General features: G+C 42.3%; 1 protein-coding gene across 4 annotated transcripts in view; it reads left to right on the plus strand.

The window, feature by feature from the left end:
• Polr3D (RNA polymerase III subunit C53) overlaps window positions 1-15,749 on the plus strand; it is a 148,719-nt gene extending 132,970 nt beyond the window's left edge. For all 4 annotated transcript variants that reach the window (XM_075878280.1, XM_075878281.1, XM_037428647.2 and 1 more), the window contains exons 7-8: window positions 1,207-1,310; window positions 15,417-15,749. In XM_075878280.1, the coding sequence (XP_075734395.1) occupies window positions 1,207-1,310; window positions 15,417-15,701 (389 nt within the window). In that variant the 3' untranslated portion in view covers window positions 15,702-15,749. The remainder of the gene's footprint in view (window positions 1-1,206; window positions 1,311-15,416) is intronic.
• Window positions 15,750-19,907: the final 4,158 nt, after the last annotated feature.

The following is a 19,907-nucleotide window of genomic DNA, read 5'->3' on the forward strand; positions in this document are numbered from 1 at the left end:
GAGCATTGTGAGAAACGAAGAAACACCGAACATATACAACTTTTTGCGACTGCTCTCACTAGGTAAGAAAACTGAAAACACTTCTGTGTAGACACGAGGCAACTTATCTTAACAATGTTAGTGGTTAAAATAATAAAAAAATTTCATTATCTTGGAGAGCAATTGATGGCTGATTGACACAGTTTTGCCCTGTCTTTTGAATTCAGGGAGCACCGAATATTTTCCTTGTCAGCTAGTCGTGGTGGCGGAAAATAACCCTTTTTGTCAAAAAATCTACAGCGCACCAGTAGTCCCGGCAGTGCATGACTCGTGCAGTGCTTGTGTTGTGTCCTTCCTTTACTCTATTTTTTTTTTTTGCGCTGCTTACCTTGGCCAGCTGTGTCGCTTTGTAAATATTGATTTTTAAATTAAAACAAAGAGTGGGGCTGTCATGAAGACTGAACCCAGACTAGCGCTATCCTGACCAACCACTCCTTAAAGGTGTGCCGGTGGAATCAAGGTGGCACCATCATTCCTGTAGGTAATTTTTGTGTAAATAACCACTGGAAATATTTAATTAGGCTTTTCAATTTACAGTGAAATGAATAACCTTTTTGTTCCAAAAGTTCTTGGATTTTCCAGTAATGGATGCTGTGCACCATATATTGTTCATCGCTCAGTGTCATCTGTCATCTACTTCTTTTTCTTGTCTTTCCCATTTGCCTTGTGACAAGTAGCAGACGAAGCACATGTTCCTCTAGTCTTTAGTTACCTCTCCTCCTTACAGTTTAATAGTTTAAAGGCTTCTATCCTCTTTGGATATACATACTCTAATGGAAACATTTCTGTATTGTCACATTGTTATACTATAATGGGGTTCAACTTTACTGGTACCAGCACTGTTATGCATCATTATTAGGAAACCATCATTATAGTTTTACTCCAGTCTAGGCAAGAATGAGCTGCATCTTATTGATTCACGGAACTTGAGACATAAATATGTGGCTGCTTAACGTTTTCTTACAGTTGCAATCCAAAGTCAGTCCATATTTAGTCTTGATGCCTTCCACTATTATTTTGTTTATTTTTTGATAAGAATGTTTCATTTTACATTATTATCGCTCATGTGGCATTCAGTTTCTGTGGAGTTAATAAGAATGGACTTGTAGGAAATCATTGAGGACATTTTAATCTCAAGGTATCTTTTGTTTTTGTTGCCCTTTGCAGAAATTGGACAGCTACTGTTCTTTCAACTTCCCGACACCTTACCTGGCCTTGAGCTTCCAGCAGGGACATCTCAAAAAGAAGCTGTGAACAGCATTGTGAAAGTTGTGAGTTGAAATTTAAGTCTCAAAAAGAAGCTGCAAACAGCATTGGGGAAGTTGTGGGCTGAAATTTATTTAAGGTGCCCGGCAACACATTTCAAGGTTTTCACAGACTACCTTAATACTAATCTTATTTGTCTTGTGATTTCCCTGGGGAAACGTTTTCTTTTTTTTTATCTGTCATCAGTATAGATATGCAGTATAGATGCAGTATATATATATGCTGTATATATGCAGTATATATGTGCTATATGCAGTATAGATGTGCTAATGTTGAAAAATTTTGAATAACGAATTGAGTTCTGCTTAATTCAGTACTTTAATTGAATAATACATATTAGCAATATTGTATGTTTTTCTAATAATAAGCAAGGATAAAAAAAAAAACCTTGAAGAAATAATGTTCGAACATAGGTGAGTACCATTTCTTGTTTTAATCGCAAATTATTTATATGCATCCAATCAAATGTTTTATGGAACTGTTGACGCTATATTGATCACAGGATGAAGGTATTTTGGCTTAAAGCTGTAGTGTTGCCAAAGCTACAGAGTCATCAATATATATTCATCATGACATTCATTTTGTTGACTTATATGAATATTTTGTTTACATTTACATATAAAATTGATTTAAGAACTGTTGTCAAAGTGCCACTTTGAATTTGCTCCTAAAACGAAATCCAGGGGGCACTTGGAAGTTAGGCAACACTGCCATAGGTCGCAGACATAAGGAGATCTATGTGCGGATTGTTGCTGCTGGAAATATGTTTTTCTTGATTGCAATGTAAAAACGCGGTGTTTCGTCGAAGGTTAGAGTGTACTTCCTGCCGAGTACCTCATATTGGTTGTCACAAAGGACAATATTGACGATAAAATAAATGTAGTTGTTTGTGCAAACGTCTCGCCTGAATTCGGATGCACAAGAAATCCCTGTGCGCTGCAAAGTGTCTTTAAGTGCAAAGCATTTCTTAGCAAACCTTAGTAACTTTGACCGTATCTATTTATCTAGCCCCCTACGACTTTCAGCTCTCCGGACCATTTCGATAATGGGATCTATACCAAAATTGGTATGTCATAACATCACTGCATTACGAGCCTAAGTGACTAGTCATAACATGAAAATAATGACATGAATGTCATGATTTATATTTCATGGCCTTGCTGCCCTTGCGATGGTTTCGTTCACATGACATATTGCAAAACTGGTATGGTATGACATAATTGCATGGCGGACATAAGTGCCAGACCCTAACGTGAAAATCATGACATGCATGCCATGTAAGTCATGACTACATGCCACGCTCATTGTGCACTCGCAGTCATTTCGCTAGCTTCACATGTACCAAATTTAGTATTACAGTAGGCTCTCATTTATTCAACCTCTAAGGAACCTCTGAATTTTGTTTGAATTATCAAGAAGTTTGAATTATCAGAAGCTCTCAGATGGAGTGACACCTCACATTATGATGAGACATTGATTTTATCACATTAAAAAAATTTTTAGGTGTTTTTAAGCCGTAACTTCATGCAGTGAACAGAAAGCAGAGGTGTAAAGTCCGCAAGTTTATTGGCCATTTATTGCCGATCAGCCTTTTAAAGAAATCGTGAATTGCCAACTGGTTCATTGCTATAGGTATGTGCCTTCAGCACAAAGCTCTCTATACCAGTTGAGAAGCATCACGGTTTACCATGCGTGTGCTGTTTCAAACATTTGTTTACTTGCAAAGCCTTTTTTCTTGAAGGCCTCAGGTGCTTATTTCTCATTTTTAGAGTGTTAGAATTATATAAGCACACAAATTTTCAAATAGTTGGGGGAAAGCAGCAGATATTTTCTGGTATGGACTTGCAAAATGTATGAATTAACGGAATGATGGAGCTTGAATTAAGAGGCTTTTAAATACACTGAAAAAAAAAAAAGAGGGCCAACCAAAAAATTGAATTATTGTTTGAATAACTGAAAGTATGAATTATCAAAGCTTGGATTATCGAGAGGCTACTGTACGTGATGCAAACGGATGACGAAGGTAAATGACACATCCAAACATGATAATCATGACGCATGTCATGTAAGAACATGAGTTCATAGTACCACGGTCTTGTTGCGCTCGTAGCTGTATCGCTAGTATCATGTATACCAAATTTGACGTTATGTGATCTGACTGGATGATGAAGGTATATGACTGGTGTAAACATCATGACATGCACATCATGTAAGAACATGACTTCATACCACACTAATGATGCTCTTGCGGTTGTTTCGCCAGCTTTACATATACCAAATTTGGTTTACATGAGGTGAATGGATGATGAAGGTAAATGACACGTTCAAACATGACAACCATGATATGCACGTCATGTAAAACATGACTACATGCTACACTCATAGTGCAGTCGTCGGGCCTGCGCCTGCCTTGATGCCACGCAGCAAGCACATTGAAATCAACACTACGACGATTTTGATTTGGCCCGTTGCGGTGGCACAGTAGTTACAGTGCTTATGTGTTTACTAAAAAAACTCTGGGTTGATCCCAGTTGCAGCAGTCGCAATTCAATGGGGCTGAAATGCTAGATACATATGTACTGTGCAATTTCAGAAGCCCAGCTTGTCAAGATTATCCGGAGCCCTACTCTGTGTTGTCTCTAGCGTGTGGCAATTTGTGACATTTCTATCAGTCGATTTATATTAATTCCAGGTAAATTATATTCTTAAGATTTGTTGATGTAATTCAAAGAGCACTACATTTTCATCACAACGGTGTATTGCTTATTCCTGAAGTGCCACCTTCGAAGTAACTTGGCTAAAGCGAAGGTTGGTTAATTACGGTGTTCTTCACCATTCACCCAGAAAACATAAACTTGTGAAAAGATGCTATCCATTATCCTCGCCATGTGCTCAGTGAAACGCGAAAAAACTGCTTTGGAATGCATTTTTTTCCTGACGATGAATCCATCCTCCGGAGAACTGCTGCCACGTATGCTCGTCTGCTACATGGACCTCACTAACCTGTTTCGTGCTCCCTCCGCTGAGTGGTGTATTGGCTCAAATTATTTGCGAATACATTTGAATCCCGCTACAAAATTTCTGCCACAACGAATGATTTTGGATTCCCCGCTAGCCAACCATAGAAAACAAGGTTAAAAATGGCTTGTCACAACGAATACCTTTCCTGCATATTTCTTGCCCCGCCGCGGTGGTTGCTGACCCGCAGGTCGCGGGTTCGAATCTCGGCTGCGGCGGCTGCATTTCCGATGGAGGCGGAAATGTTGTAGGCCCGTGTGCTCAGATTTGGGTGCACGTTAAGAACCCCAGGTAGTCGAAAAGAGCCCCAGGTGGTCCTATCGTCTTTAAAAAAGCAACTTGCCTCGATCGCCACGAAATTCCGACACCAACTCGGCCATTTCTCGACGTCTCGCTACATCCAGAGCACATGGCTGTATAACAACAACCGTGTTTTCATTGAATACATGCTTTCTGCCACGACACGTGCATCCTGCTAAGTTTATCGTCATTTAGGTGCTCGGCGACAGCTCGCCCACCCACCATGATGCTGCCGGTGGTTTTGATGTAAGTATGTGCGGGTCGCGGCAGAATCTTGATCTCCAAGAAACCCCGCCATATATTATTGATGTCGTGCCCAAAACTAAACTACCACTCGTCGTCACTAACCCTGCGATCGTGAATGACAACCATGCCGCGTGAAGGTGCACACATGAGTAGCGCGCACCTACTCGCAGCATAACTGCATTCTGCTGCAACCGCTGCTAACACAAATGCGGTTATGTTGAAAGCGATCATGGGCAACCACGAAAGTATGCGCGCAGTCAATGTGCACCGACTCAACGCAATATTTCTTGCTGTAACAACGCGAACTAAGATAGCAACGATGCAGTTCTTAAGTCACGTGCACGACCGGCGCAGCGCGCACAGATTGCACACAGAACTAGTGTTTGTCACAGCCACTGCGCAGGAAACCATGCAGGGTCGCTATTGTTTTGTTCATAGATAGCACCCTGCCGTGGTGGTCTACTGGCTAAGGTACTCCGCTGCCGACTCGCAGGTCGCGGGATTGAATCTCGGCTGCGACGACTGCATTTTCAAACGAGGCCGAAATGCTGTAGGCCCGTGTGCTCAGATTTGGGTGCATGTTAAAGAACCCCCAGGTGGTCAAAATTTCTGGAGCCCTCCACTACGGCGTCTCTCATAATCATATGGTGGTTTTGTTGTGTTAAACCCCACATATCTGTTCATAGATATAGATAGCGAATACCACCCCAAGACACGCAGTTAACACAGCTGTAGAATAAAGGCAATAAAGCCATAAAACGACACGAAGCGTTAGGGCTTTCCTGTCGTTCACTTACGGCCACGGTTGTGCGGAGCTTGGTCAATTTCAGTTGCAGTTATCAATTGGCCTCTAGCTAAGCTTTGGCACGCTCATTTGCGGCAATGTGCACTTGGCACGCCCCAAAAGTCATCTGAAGACCGTATTTTTTTCTGTATAACCAACCCCTGCATATAACCAGCACCCCCGGGCCGCAAACCACGGGAGGAAGAAAAAACTACCACAGTATTGATGCAAGGCCGCCTTCTTTGCATTGCCCTGAAGCCGTGTCATGAAGCTAACTTCAGCACCAAAATTTTAGTTTAACTCGCATCCCGACTTCAGCTCCAAATTTTTTGTATATTATGATCACGTTATACCCGGTTTGAAAATACGTTCCCTCAGTATTCGGCCAGGTACGTCTGAGTTGGGGAGAGTTTAATGCATGCGCTTTCAGGGACCAAATGATGAGTCATAATCACCAGATCTTTCCAAATCTTGTGGTCTATAGATGAAATTTCGCTACAACGAAATTTCGCGACAATGAATTTTTTCACATGTCCCGTCAACTTCGTTGTAGCAGGATTTGACTGTACTCATGTATTTGAACCTGCTCCTAGGAAATATTTATGAGGCTGTATTTATGACAGTGACTGAAATGTTCATTGAAAATGTAGGAGGTCTTGAAAAATGTTTGCTATATGTAGATGCAGTTTCAAGGTGTTGCAGAGAAAAATTTTAAGTGTGCCAAAATATGGTTGTAACTGATAGATTGTTATATCTGGGATTGTGATAAGGTGCGTTCGATTGTATGACCTAAGCTTGTGAGCCAATTTTTATTTGTTGTAAACTTGTGTGAATATTTGAATGTTTGATATATTTGAACGGATATTACAATATTTGAATTTGCTTCGATTCCAATTTAAACTCAAAATGCGTATATTAGCCCGCATGCAACTTTTGTGAAGGTGGTTTTATTGCAGGGGAGGGGTGCTAAGCAGTGAAAGCACCTGCCTAAATGTATTGATTCAGTGTTGTGACCACCTTTGCAGGTGGTCACAGCACTAAACGAGCGCTAAGCCGTAAAAACACCCAGGAGGAAACAGACTGCCATGAAGTTTTACTTCAAGGTTAAATGAACATACTATAACCTTGCATCGATTCATCATTTTTAAGTTTAAAAGGTTGTTATACAGGCTTGTATGCTTGAAGTGTAGCAAATAAAAAAAACACATATTTTACAGGTTTTTACTTGCATTCTCCCGAAAGTCAAATCCTGTTACTATTAAAAGTTGTTTCCACTTTATTTGAAAAAAAAATTATTGCACGAGCCTTGTTCAATTTTTAAAACATTAGGTCACGTCAAATCTGCCCTCTTTTTTTTCTAATATGTGATATATGGCATTTGAATTCGATGCGAAGTTATTTGACCGAAATCACTATATGCTTTGAATTTGCTTCGAATCTAAAGTTCTCACAAGCCTACTTTGAAGTCCTAGCAGAGAAGAAGCCCTTCTTCTAACAACTGTTTGCAGTTGATAAGGCAGGTAATTTCACAGTATTAAATCAAAAAGGATGTATTTATTATGTCTATAACGCTATACATAAGCCCACAGCCATCCCGGACTCAGCGATGGTGGCCTGATGGCTCCAGGTTGAACTTGTATCAGCCTCTTGTGTTCATGGCAAATGAGTTGGCAGTTGGCAGAAATATGAAATTTACACATGATTTTATTCTAGCTGCAATTGGCTTTCAGATAAAGCAACTTATAAACAATGTTTTGATCACCATTACCAGCGATGTGTACAAGCCAGCCTCTCACCCTTGCTTGTGAGGAGCTGGTTGTGCCTCAATCATGATAATGTGTGGCACAATTTATATATGGTACAAGGACCATGCTTGGTTGTGCCTCAGCGCAGATGATGTGCAGCTTTATATTCATTCATTGGCCCATAGTGTGACCAGATCATTTAGAGCTAGGAATTTTGCAATGCAGAAAAACGATCGCGACATCACAACATCAGTAAAAACTTGGCATGCATGTTTTGAAGGTTGCAATAGCAGCGTGCAACTAATTTGCATGGGAATGTAAACAGTCGACAGAAGTCTGTCTGGTTGGGTATGAAACTGGGAGATGATTCAGACTCAAACTAAAAGTTGGAGCCTAAAGAAACCTGATGTTTCGAAACCGACTTGGTTCCTTCCTCAGGGGTGACTGCAGAGGCTACATAGCAGCGGCGTCTTCAAAGCACTTGCGGGGTGGATAATGACCCCCTCTTTCTCTCTCTCTCTCTCTCTCGTTTTGCCGTGGAGCGCAGTCCGTGTGTATACACTGGGGGAAGGATTCCGAGAGAGTGGTTGATGTTATGGGCTGTCCTCTGTATGTGCCACGACTCCAGTAACAACCTTCTCCTCCAGTTCGGCTCGCTTTGAAGGATGGCCGTTGCTTCAAAATTGATCTGGTGATCCAACGTCTCAGCATGTTCGGTGACTGCGCTGTGCTCTTTGTAGAACTTCCGCACTTTATTGGCATGTTGCTTCAGTCGTTCCGGTAGGTTTTTCGTCTCGCCGACATACGACGAGGGGCACTTGGCGCACGGAATTTTGTAAACGACGCCGGGGGTCCTGTCCATTTCTGGACAGTCTTTCCGGCGGGGGAAGAGGCAACCCAACGTACACGAAGGCACGTGCACGATGCGAACCCCTTCCTTCTTGAAGACCCACGCCAACATCTTGCTGGTTCCCTGAGCGTATGGAACCAGTACGCGTTTCGGGGGGCTGTCAGTTAAGGTCAATTGGGGTTTTCGTATCCTCTGTTGCTCTGCGTGGCGGGTGGCGGCTTGAATGAAGTTTTTTGGGTATTCGTTTTTTCTGAGGTCCGCAATTACGCGGGCCTCTTCTTTCTTTCACTCTGTCTCATTAGAGCATAAGTTCCTAGTTCTCTCGAGTAGCATGGTCACAACCGAGGCCTTGTGGCAGGCGGGGTGGGAAGAATTGAATCGAAGGTAGCGGCCAGTGTACGTTTGCTTCCTATGAATGAAGAACTCCAGTCCGTTGCACTTTCTTGCCTAAATCTCTTTCTTGTCTAAATCATCTCCCATTTGCATGTGTTTTGATATTCTTAGGTCTTGTCCTGTGCGGCGGGTGTGTATACAGTCGATCCTGGATATATCAACCACTAAGGGGACCACGAAATAGTTTGATATATCGATAATTCAAAATACAAAATATGCATATTTAAGACATAAATTTGAGCGTATAAGGCCTCAAAACACTTTTAAAAAATCTTAGCAAGTCCTTACATAACAATTCACTCGCAATGTGATGAAGAACAAGGTGTGAACATCGCCCCACCGCGTAGGTACAGTGGCTGAGGTATTCGGCTGCTGACCCGCAAATCGCGGGATCGAATCCCGGTTGCGGCGGCTGCATTTTTGATGGAGGCGGAAATGCTGCAGGCGCGTGGGCTCAGATTAGGGTGCACATTAAAGAACCCCAGGTGGTCAAAATTTCCGGAGCCCTCCACTACGACGTCTCTCATAATCATATGGTGGTTTTGGGACATTGAACCCCACGTATTATCATCAAGGTTGGAACATCTTATTTTGCAAGTTACCGCACTTTATTTTGCTTGATAATACATTTGATATCCGATTTCCCAGACCCTCAGGCAGAGTTGCCAGTTCTGCTTATAAGCAGATTTGGTCTTGTTTTTTTCGCCCAGAGGCAATTTATTTTGGTTGCTTGTTGCATTTTTTTTTTTTAGGCTTACCTGTGCTTTTTCAGAAAAAGAAAGTACAATCGCCCGGCATACAATTTGTTATCAAAAACACCATGAAACTACGCTTTTCTACACCAGTCGGAGCTTCTAGCATATTGGAACTTGAGCGCACACACACGAGGACACACAAGAAAAAAACACACCGGACCAGCACAGACAAACAACTGATCTTTATTCATTAAGAAACCACAAAATATAGTACTCTTTCTTTCGTACCTCATGAACACTGCACATAAGCTATTCGGCATTGTACAATTACTCACATAAACTGATAAGACCTTTTCTGTGGACAGGCAGTGTAATCTCACATCTTGATCAACGATTCAATTTCTTTATCATTCAGCAAAACCGAAGGCTGACTGACACACATGTCCTTATGAGACATGATGTCTTTATGATGTGGGATTGTACTGTCTATGGTAAAGGTTCTATCAGTTTATGGGAATGATTACACTATGCTGATTTGCTCATGCGCAGTGTTCATGAGGTGTGAAAATAAGAGTATATTTTGTGGTTTCTTAGTGAATAAAAATCAGTTTCACTCTGCGCTGGTCAGTGTGTTCCTTTCTTGTGTGTCCTCGTGTTGTCGTAGTGCATTGATATGGCTTCGAAGTGGTCAAAGTACGGCAAGAAGTATTGTAAAGAGTGCGAAAAGGAGCCGCATCTGAAGGACTGATTTTGTCCAGTCACTGAATACCATAAAGAAGATGCATGTGCCGTACTGCTGAATGCCATCCTTCACATTTGCTATGGCCTTAAGTTTCGTCATGGCCTCCAAGATGGCGGGCGCGTGGCGAGTTTCTCTCCGGCCGCCCTAATCGCACTCCAGAGGTGGGCGTGGCCTGCTCTTTTCTCTACACTGCGGCACTACTTCGTATGGTCGAAAAGGCTGCTGCGCTGTTGGGGACGCTTGCATGTTGCGAGAAAAAAATCGTTTTGTGGTTTTATATATCTTCACGTCTATTTGGGAATGTTGGGCCAAGGTGTACGAGAGGCAAAGTCAATGCTTGGGCATATATATTTTAAAATGGACTTTGTTGTAGATTTGCGCCTTGCCGTGGTGGTCTAGTGGCTAAGGTACTCGACTGCTGACCCGCAGGTCGCGTGTTCGAATTCCGGCTGCGGGGGCTGCATTTCTGATGGAGGCGTAAATGTTGTAGGCTCGTGTGCTCAGATTTGGGTGTACGTTAAAGAACCCCAGTTGGTCGAAATTTCCGGAGCCCTCCACCACGGCGTCTCTCATAATCATATGGTGGTTTTCGGACGTTAAACCCCACAAATCAATCAATCAACTGTAGATTTGCGCCACCCATATTAAAGCACAATTGCGATGCCTCTGCAAAAGATGCAGATGTGCTGGAAACTTACATTTGCAGGCTGTATAGAATGTAGGGCACGGCAAAGAAAAAAAAAATGACAGCCCAATCAACTAGCGAAGTCAGAAGAGTGCTGCGCTCTACGCTCAGGAGTTACATTCAATCAAATTAATGATTTCTATTTTCTTTATTTTCATGGAACTAGCGCTGCTTTTAATTGTAACCCAGTTTCAAGAATCATCTCGTCGAGCCGCCGTAGCATTAAACAGGAAGGAGGGTAGAGGCGAGTGATACGCTTCTAGACTATCTAGACTATGTCTAGACTGAACGTCGCTGCTTCTGCAACGACCACGGGCTGGTTACTGGCACGTTTTGGTCACTTACGGTCGCCCATTTGCGTGGTGAATTTTACGGTGTTCAATGTATATGTTGGGCAACATAAAAACGAACATTGAAATGTTTTGCTTGTTCAAGAATTATGCAACACGCGTTCAGAGTTCGATGTACCTGGTATAAAACACAGCAGTGACAATTTGCACTGACCAAAATAAATACAATAACAAAAAAAGAAAAAAAAGCTTTTTTGGTTCAGCCAGAAGATTCTGGTGGGGATTTTCGCTCGTATGCGGTAAAAGAAACCATGCGCATGCTGGAATCCCGTGCGCTTTGCTGTCTTCCGCGGTCTCTGCTGCCGCCGGAATCCACACCCTCTCATGGTAGCTGGGCGCTCGAGGCGATACCCTTTTGTTTTGCTGGGGAGCGCGGCAATTGGGACGGTCGGAGAGAAACACGCTGCGTGCCCACCATCTTGGAGACCATGGTTTCATGGAGTTTGCTGCCGAGACTTTCAACAAACCACAAAAATGATGGAACTATTCAATGCAAGGAACATGTTTCATGGACGTGGATGCCATGGATTATTCTGATTGGCCAGATGTCAGTGACAGTAACTATGTGTAAGGCTAGAAAAATTCTCGCGTTTATTCATGCATCTATTCTCATTATGCAATAATATATGTTTGTACACCTTTGAGATGTATTTGTAGTATTTTTTTTACTACAGCACAATTTTCAAAAATAGGAAAATTTGTTTAGCTTCCACTTTATTTGGGCTTAATTAGGGAAGCACTGCCGTTTTTTGGCGTTTGTTTTGGGGGGACTGTTTGCTTGTTTGCTCGGCGACACCTGGGGACTCTGCCCTCAAGGAACCACAAAAACGTCTGGAAAATTGAGCATTCCGAAAAAATGAATGCACTTGACTTTTTTACAGGTATTTTTCGCTGATAGAGAGTGTCATGGCAGGAAAAAATACTTGCTGCAGTCTTGTGAATGCTTTTTAGGCAGCTCTAAGATAAGAGAGCCGTTTATAAAAAAAAAAAAGAAGAAATCAACACTTTTGCCCAAAAAAGTCGCTTATTTTCATTTGCACTGCATTCAGCTTGCCCGTGATGAGATCTGCCTCAATCTCGACTAACGTCATGCTGTCGCTGTGTAAGGATGACAGTGTCATCAGTGCTCATGTCAACTCTGAGCTCGTTGGTTGTGTAGGCGCTGCTTCTTCGATGTCACTGTTGAAGTCGTCGCAATCCTACGTAACTTGACGAATGATTTTGCTATCTGTCGATTCCGCACACAGCTTGAGGTCTTTGTCAGTGTTGGCAAAACCCTCAAAGGTTATCCTGGCTGAAATCAAAGCACCGCAGCGCCCATATCGTCCAAGGCAAAGCGGACAGAAGTTCGTTACTTATCCTGTCCACTCTAAGTGGGATGGTTCTCTCGGCGAATTCAAGCGCAGCGCCAAACAGCAAGAAACTCGGTGGATGCTGAAGATCCAAAAACGTGAATGCTGAAGATAGCACACAGCCGCACACAATTTATCACAGAGGTGACAGTACAACGTGTGAATGAATACAGTGAGCTTTGATTAAGTTACGGCTAGGAACGGATTGTGGCATTTTTGGTTTTGGAGGGTTTGGCAGTCGCAGTGTGGTTATGGTAGCTAGTGTTGTGCTGCTGGTCACACCTACGATGTGAGCATGGTGGATTCGAGAATACAAAAACAATCAAAGTGGGGGTGTTACCGTTGACATCAAGCCTGCAGTTAACGGTAAAGAGTCTGTAAAATTGGATGATGAAAGCTATAAGTGTCCAACATTTCGAACTTTATAATACATTGACTCTATGGGGAACTTGTCTGACAAATCTGATGTCGACTGTAGTTCGTAAACTTGTCTCGCATTTTGCACGCCATGAATTTCCAGTCATCCTCAATATCATGGAAGCTTTACAAATTAGAAAATTCAGCTCATTCGGCCACAACAGCGTTAATTGATGCTGAACGCCAGTGCAAGCTCCGTACAGAGTTAAAATGTTGATCAGTGGCAGAGGCAACACACTTCCGCAGCTTGGCAACGTTGGGGTAATGAAAGATGATGCAGTCAAAAAGAGCAGTGCCGTCATCTATGCCAAAGAAACCGCTCACTGTCCGAAATGGTGCCCAGAAACGCTAACAAGCCATAGAATGTAACAAGGTCTCGCACGCTGTTGTCAGCAGTCATGGCGCATCCGAAGTCGTCACCTGCAACAAAGCCCGCAAGGAAACTGCCCATGATGGTGCTTTACTTGATATAGCTCATAGCACCAGTCATAATTTTTATTGCTACGAACGATCAGCGTTCAGTTCCGACTCCCAAATGATAATTGATCAGGAACGAGGCAAGAGGTACACAAGTCGACAAGCTGCAAAAGACAACGCTGCATGCTGCCCACAAGCAATAAACGAGCAAGCTCCCACTGTCGACATGTTGGGGATAGCAGTGCCACTTGTGACTGTCGTACTGTAGCAGGCATCCTCTGCATTGGTGGAAAAAAAAAAAAAAAAAAAAAAAAAAACAGCCTCTGAGATATGCGTTTTAAAACCGAAAACACCGAAATATGTCACGAGTTTGCACATCTTCAAGGCCATGCTTTTTGGTTCCGCATAGCATCGTTCACGAGGTAATGCGAACAAGGCACCGAGATGGCTGATTGCACATTAAAATCTGCAGGTCGCGCATCAAGCAGACCGGTGCATTCACAATCACTGCACAACAAAATAGATCAGTGCGATGGAGTTTCCCCTTTTCGCTTTTCCACACCGCCTTTTCGACACCTGCGGGGGAAAAGAGATCGGAACTTGTTTGAATTCGGCCGAAAGATTATCACTGTGTGTTGGCAAAAATGCAATTTCTGGGCTTTGGCGGGGCTCAGCGTTCGATATAGCAGATGTTCTGCGATGTGGGAGTTCACTATAAGTGTGCACCAGTCCCATACTTCAAGGGGATTTCTCAATTGTTCGATATAGCCAATAATTCTATATATCCAAGTTCGATACATCTGGGATTGACTTTATCATTACTGGTGCACAGTGTGTTACAGGGATTTTTATAGAATGATAAATTATGTCGCGCCACTGTTGTTGCGGAAATTATTCACAGCATGATTTTTGTTTCATGGATATGCAATACTGTGAAGTCTGCCTATTTTTGGCGTTGGAGATTAATCTAGTTTTTTACAGTAGTGACATAATAAGTTTTAAGTATTGAGCGTTGCACTGTTAAAAGGAACATTAAAGTAGAAAATGGCCATGAAGTGCCACTGCTGGCCGGCGGCTGCTGTGAGTTTTATGTAGACGCAGGGAGCCCAGACTATGATGCTTTTTCCTCATGTGAACAGTTCGCTTCACAATAAGTCAACATGTCGGAACGTACGGTAGCAGGGAACAAAAAGCAGTGCACCCATTTATCTTTTCATCGAGAGCAAAACTTTTTGCAGCTGCTGGTCAGGGGTGGCACCGAGCGGCTGCCTCACAGTCTGTCGTTCCCTGTAAAGGAACATTAAAGGCAAACAATGTATAAGTTTAGACTCATTGTTATAGTATGAAAATCCTGCTGTCATTAACTTCACCTCCATAGGTTTACTAGTAGAAGAGAAAATCAAGGTCACCTTATTTAATTTCTTATTGAAATATCATCTCCAAATTCTTAGTGGTTTTGGTATTTCGGCGACATTGGCTTATAAAATTGCCTGAAACTTTGTATGCTACGTCTCTAGCCACCTCAAAGGACAATGAACTACATTTTTACTGATTATTAATTATCTATGGACTCGTAGACTCCTCTAATATCACTGACATGACGGCGATCGGTGCTAGAACATTAATATGGTGCTACCATCTCCATTTTTTTGTGCTTTTCTCGCTGACCATGTATCATTTCGTCACAAGAGCGGTGATTGTGTTATCGTAAATGAGTAATTTACTGATACGAGTATAGTTTTCTTTTTGGTGTCCCTTTAACAGTGGACTGCCATGTACAAATACATTTTACACTGTTTAAAGACATTCTTACGCACAAATCCAGCTGCAAGTTTTATATGTGCTAATGTATAATTTCGGCTGGTGCACTGAAAGGCACCCGATTTTGCTGTTAGATAAGTCTACTGAAGTGTTTGTGAACCTTCAAGGCCCATTTCACCATTAAAAATTGTGGTTTTGTATTGAACAGTCAATTTTAGTACTTTCAAGCTGTTATTGCCAAAACAACTGATTTGTGCGTATGTGTTTTTAGACATAGCGACTCCTCTTGCCTCTAATTTACTGCGATTATAATGTTGGCGAAACAGTGTTAATTCATTCTCCTGGTCCACATGCAGGAGGAAGAGCAGTCACATAAGCGCCTCGTCAAGCTGAGTGATTTTCCTGAAGGATACGTTGGCAAGATACAGGTGATGAAATCCGGGCGTGTACGCTTGGTTCTGGGTACTGTGTCATTATCAGTAGACACAGGCACCCATTTATCTTTTCATCAAGAGCTTACATCCGTGAGACTTGGACATGGAGAGGCTCATTTCTCTGTTCTTGGACCCGTAATCCATAAGCTCATATGTGTGCCTGACATGGAGCAACTTCTTGCAGCAATCTCTCAAGAAATTTCTTGAGAATTTCTTGAGAGTGTCTTTTGAAAATAAAGTTTAAAACAAATAGAAGTGTCAGCGTCCATGTATACGTCAGAGTTGACAGTTTCGTCTATAATGAGTGGATTTGAGCTTCTGTTTTCACCAAGTCACTTGTAGAACTCTCCAGCCGCTTGTTGCATTTTTGGGGCTCATTGCATTTTTCCAGCAAATAGTTCTTTTATAGATCATCACGTTCACCAATAGCACGTTTGACGTTCACTGGTATAGCGCTTTTGTCGATGACTTTGTGTAGTTGAATTTTGAAGTCAAGCATACATTTGGGAAATCAACAAGTAACTTATGGTCATTGTGCATTCAGCCAAATAGACTACCCTGGAAGCAATATTAAAAACTAAATATATACTTTCAATCATTGGTGCACATATTGTCACTGTATAAAATAGACTTTTTGAACTCCCGTTTGAATTTGGGTGACATTTTTTGTTATATTTGAAATATTTTCAGGGATGGGAAAATTAACAGAATTTTTTATTCTTATAAGCTTTTTTCGGGCTTCTCTTGTAATGACTATTTGCTTGCTAGGATGGTAGCATTTGCCAACTTTGATATACATAGAAGTGTACATATAGGAGTGATAATACATTTAATCTGTTCATGTAACATATTCATTGAAATGGCAACTTTGCAATAGTTATTTGTTATGATATGCTTGGCATTATTTTCAAGTCTGACATTATAAGCGTTAGTTGTGGCATGCTGGATGTTTTATGAAGGAATGATCTAGTTTTAAGATTATCAACCAACAAAAAAAAAATTCGAACATAAATCAGCTGTGCATTAAACCTTTCTTTAATGTTCTGCACACTTTGGGCTTCGTAGCACAATCTTTTTTTTTTACTGTTGGCATTTTCAATTTCTTATTGGGTCATTCTATGCCAAAGATGCCAGTCATTTTGGCGATCATCTCTAATGTATTTGAAAAAAAAAAAATTGTGCTGATTTGCTTCACTTAAAACAGTGAAGAGCTAGTATATTTCTGAGAGAAAACTTTTTTTTGTTTAATGTGGCTGCCTGGAACTCCTGCCTGCACTTCCTGTAATGTCGTTTGGATGCCCCGCCACAATGGTCTAGTGGCTAAGGTACTCTACTCCTGACCCGCAGGTCGCGGTATCGAATCCCGGCTGCGACCGTTGCATTTTTGATAGAGGCGAAAATGCTGTAGGCCCATGTGCTCAGATTTGGGTGCATGTTAAAGAACCCCAGGTGGTTGAAATTTTCGGAGTCCTCCACTTTGGTGTCTCATAATCATATGGTCGTTTTGGAATGTCAAACCCCTTGTATCAGTCAATGTCGATTGGTCGTTGTTTGTGAAAAAATTTATTTTAAATGTACCGCTTCTTTTTTCTATACCGAATTTGGTCTGCATATTGTGTAAAAGTGCTTGTGTAAGGTGTTTGAAGCTCAGTAATATTGCTGTAATATTACTGGCACATATGCCTTCAAGAAGTCAGCCAAAATGTGTTATGTTTCCATTTTTTTTATTGCAATACTGCACCTTGTATGAATATCTGAGAAGTGAATACTTACTCGACACAAGGTATATTTTGAGGCAAATAATATTTTTAGACCTCTAAAGCTGCCAAACTTCACGAAAGAAATTCACGAATTTCACAAAATCGTCTTTTTTTGTTCATATTGAGATGCAGTTAACACCATGTGGTGGTCCAATTAAAAATTACCTTTATACTTAAATCGAAAGCAAATAAACAGCTTTTTTTGTATGGTAAATCTTATCATTACATTTTTTGCTTTGGGGAAGAAAAAAATGTTTGAACTTTCCCATTGACAGCAAAGGGGAATTTCAAGGCGACAGCTGTTGTATAATCAAATGTGGCCCACAATCCCTTGCGTGAGCCACGATTTTGCTATCCACCTATTGTAAGCTCGGCGAGGTGGTGGTGCCCTCTCTTGCGTGTTGCAGTCAGCCATATGTTTCCAAAGAGTGTTTAGCCAAGCTCATTGTTATGATTACTTCTTGAATACTTAGATAAATTATATTATCTTAGAACTTTGTTTGTTGTATCCTGGATTTCAGCATGGTTATAAGCATATATCGACCACTTGACTTTGAGCGTGGTCACGCCACATGTAACCTATGAATGCACAAGCCGGTCTCCTGAAGTGCTGTGCACTGAAGTCAGTTTCGCCCCAAGAGTGTAGTAATAAATGTGATAATGTTATACGGAGGAAGCTAGGCTATAGCATTCAACGTGGCTGAACTCAACAAAACGCCGACATAAGGAAACGCGGCCACTGCAACAAGCGAAGTGACTTCAGTGCTGTCTGTCGCTTCAATGCAGACTGCCCTGATGCCATTATTTCCCGCTGCCTGGTCGCCAGCCTGCTTCTTGCGTTTAATAAAGTCGCCCATCCACACACTACAGGGCTGTATCCAGGAACTTTTTTCAGGGATTGTTGATGTGTAGACTAGTTGACGTTCGCGACTGGTGGTTGATGTGAAGGCGTCTAAATACGTTGGTATCATACGGAAAGTTAAAGCATGAAAACATTTTATGGGTGGCCAGAACCTCTCAACACCCTCCAGTTACGGCCCTGCCACACTATCTAGTGCCTTTACCTTACTCATTGCTGATTTTACATCACTATACAAATGTTCAAGTAACAGTTCAATGAACGGTTATGGGCAGTACTTAACCAGAGTAAACAAACATAAATCAATGAAGCAGACAAGACACGCTGCAAAGTAACGAAGGCACTTGGTTATACCTTGTGTTTATCCTATAGAGAACCTGATAAGTGACCCCCATGTTTGCTCTCATAAACCACGTGAATACTAGACGTCAGATATTTCCTTCCCATGGAATCTCGAAAATGAGGCCTGTGGAATGAAATGCTTACTTTGACTTTAAAGGGGCACGGTTGCTCGCGGCGGTGAGCGCCGTAAATCAGTAGAGGTATGGGTGACGCCTCGCACCTTATAGAGAACCTTATCCTATAGAGAACCTGATAAGTGACCCCCATGTTTGCTCTCATAAACCACGTGAATACCAGACGTCAGATATTTCCTTCCCATGGAATCTCGAAAATGAGGCCTGTGGAATGAAATGCTTACTTTGACTTTAAAGGGGCACGGTTGCTCGCGGCGGTGAGCGCCATAAATCAGTAGAGGTATGGGTGACGCCTCACACCTTTGCGCGCGCCGTGCTCTCCCACTTCTCCTTGAAGCGACAGACTGCACTCCGTGGAGCGACCAGCATTGTTCGCATCGTTCATATCGTTTCTAGTTAAGGGCGCAGGCCTGTAGTCAGGGATCGAGGGGGGGGGGGGGCTCTCATTTTGAAATTTTTTGATGGAGGAGAGTGTTTTAGCGAACATAAATAAAGAAAATTAATAGGCGTTTTTCGCAAGCCTTTAGAAAGTATAATCGCGCATTCTGAAAAATAATCCTGGCTATGGGCCTGCACCAGAGAGTGCAGGGTTTTCAATCAGCGGGGAGGAAAGCGTGGGGCAGATTTCATGTCCCCCTCTTCTTATGTAATACCCCCCCCCCCTTCCCGCACGTACGCAGCTTCCAACCCGTATAGATAGTGTGCACGTGGGTCACGCAGCGCACCTTTGTCACTTCCGAAATGCGCCACCGACATGCCCGGGTACCTACCGACTCTGTCGCCTACCGCTGCCGTGTTGTCTCCTCGTGCTTGCGCCCATTTAGTTTTGCCTCACGATGCAAGTTTGAGGGCTGCTAGTGAGGCAAGTTGATTTAGTAGTCCCCGAAGAGGGAGCAGAGCTTCAGGGTGTTTCTTCGCCGAAAGTTATTACCCAAAATTTAGAACGCTTATTGTGATTTTCCGAAAAGTACCAGCATGTTTGGCTGGCATGGATTAACAAAAAACTACTTGAAGAAACTCTGTGATATTTGCGTCTTCAGGTGTCACTTCATTCCGGGTAAGTGCTCTATAGCCAAGCACTTACCTGCAAACAGAGATAGCTTACCAAGATACTGATGTACATACAAACTTGTCCGCGACCACTGCGTGCACAATCAGCCTGTCAGGGAGGCGGTTAAAATCATGATGGCGATCGTGGAAATTTGGGTATTGCATTGAAACAAACTGTGAAAAAATGGATGTGAAACAGTATTAGTTCACTTTGAAGTATAGCCGATCGGTTAGAGTTGGGGGGTCAGGATTTTGAAAAGTTGGTCAA

This window comes from Rhipicephalus microplus, chromosome X (assembly GCF_043290135.1).
Source record: "Rhipicephalus microplus isolate Deutch F79 chromosome X, USDA_Rmic, whole genome shotgun sequence".
Lineage (NCBI taxonomy): Eukaryota > Metazoa > Arthropoda > Arachnida > Ixodida > Ixodidae > Rhipicephalus > Rhipicephalus microplus.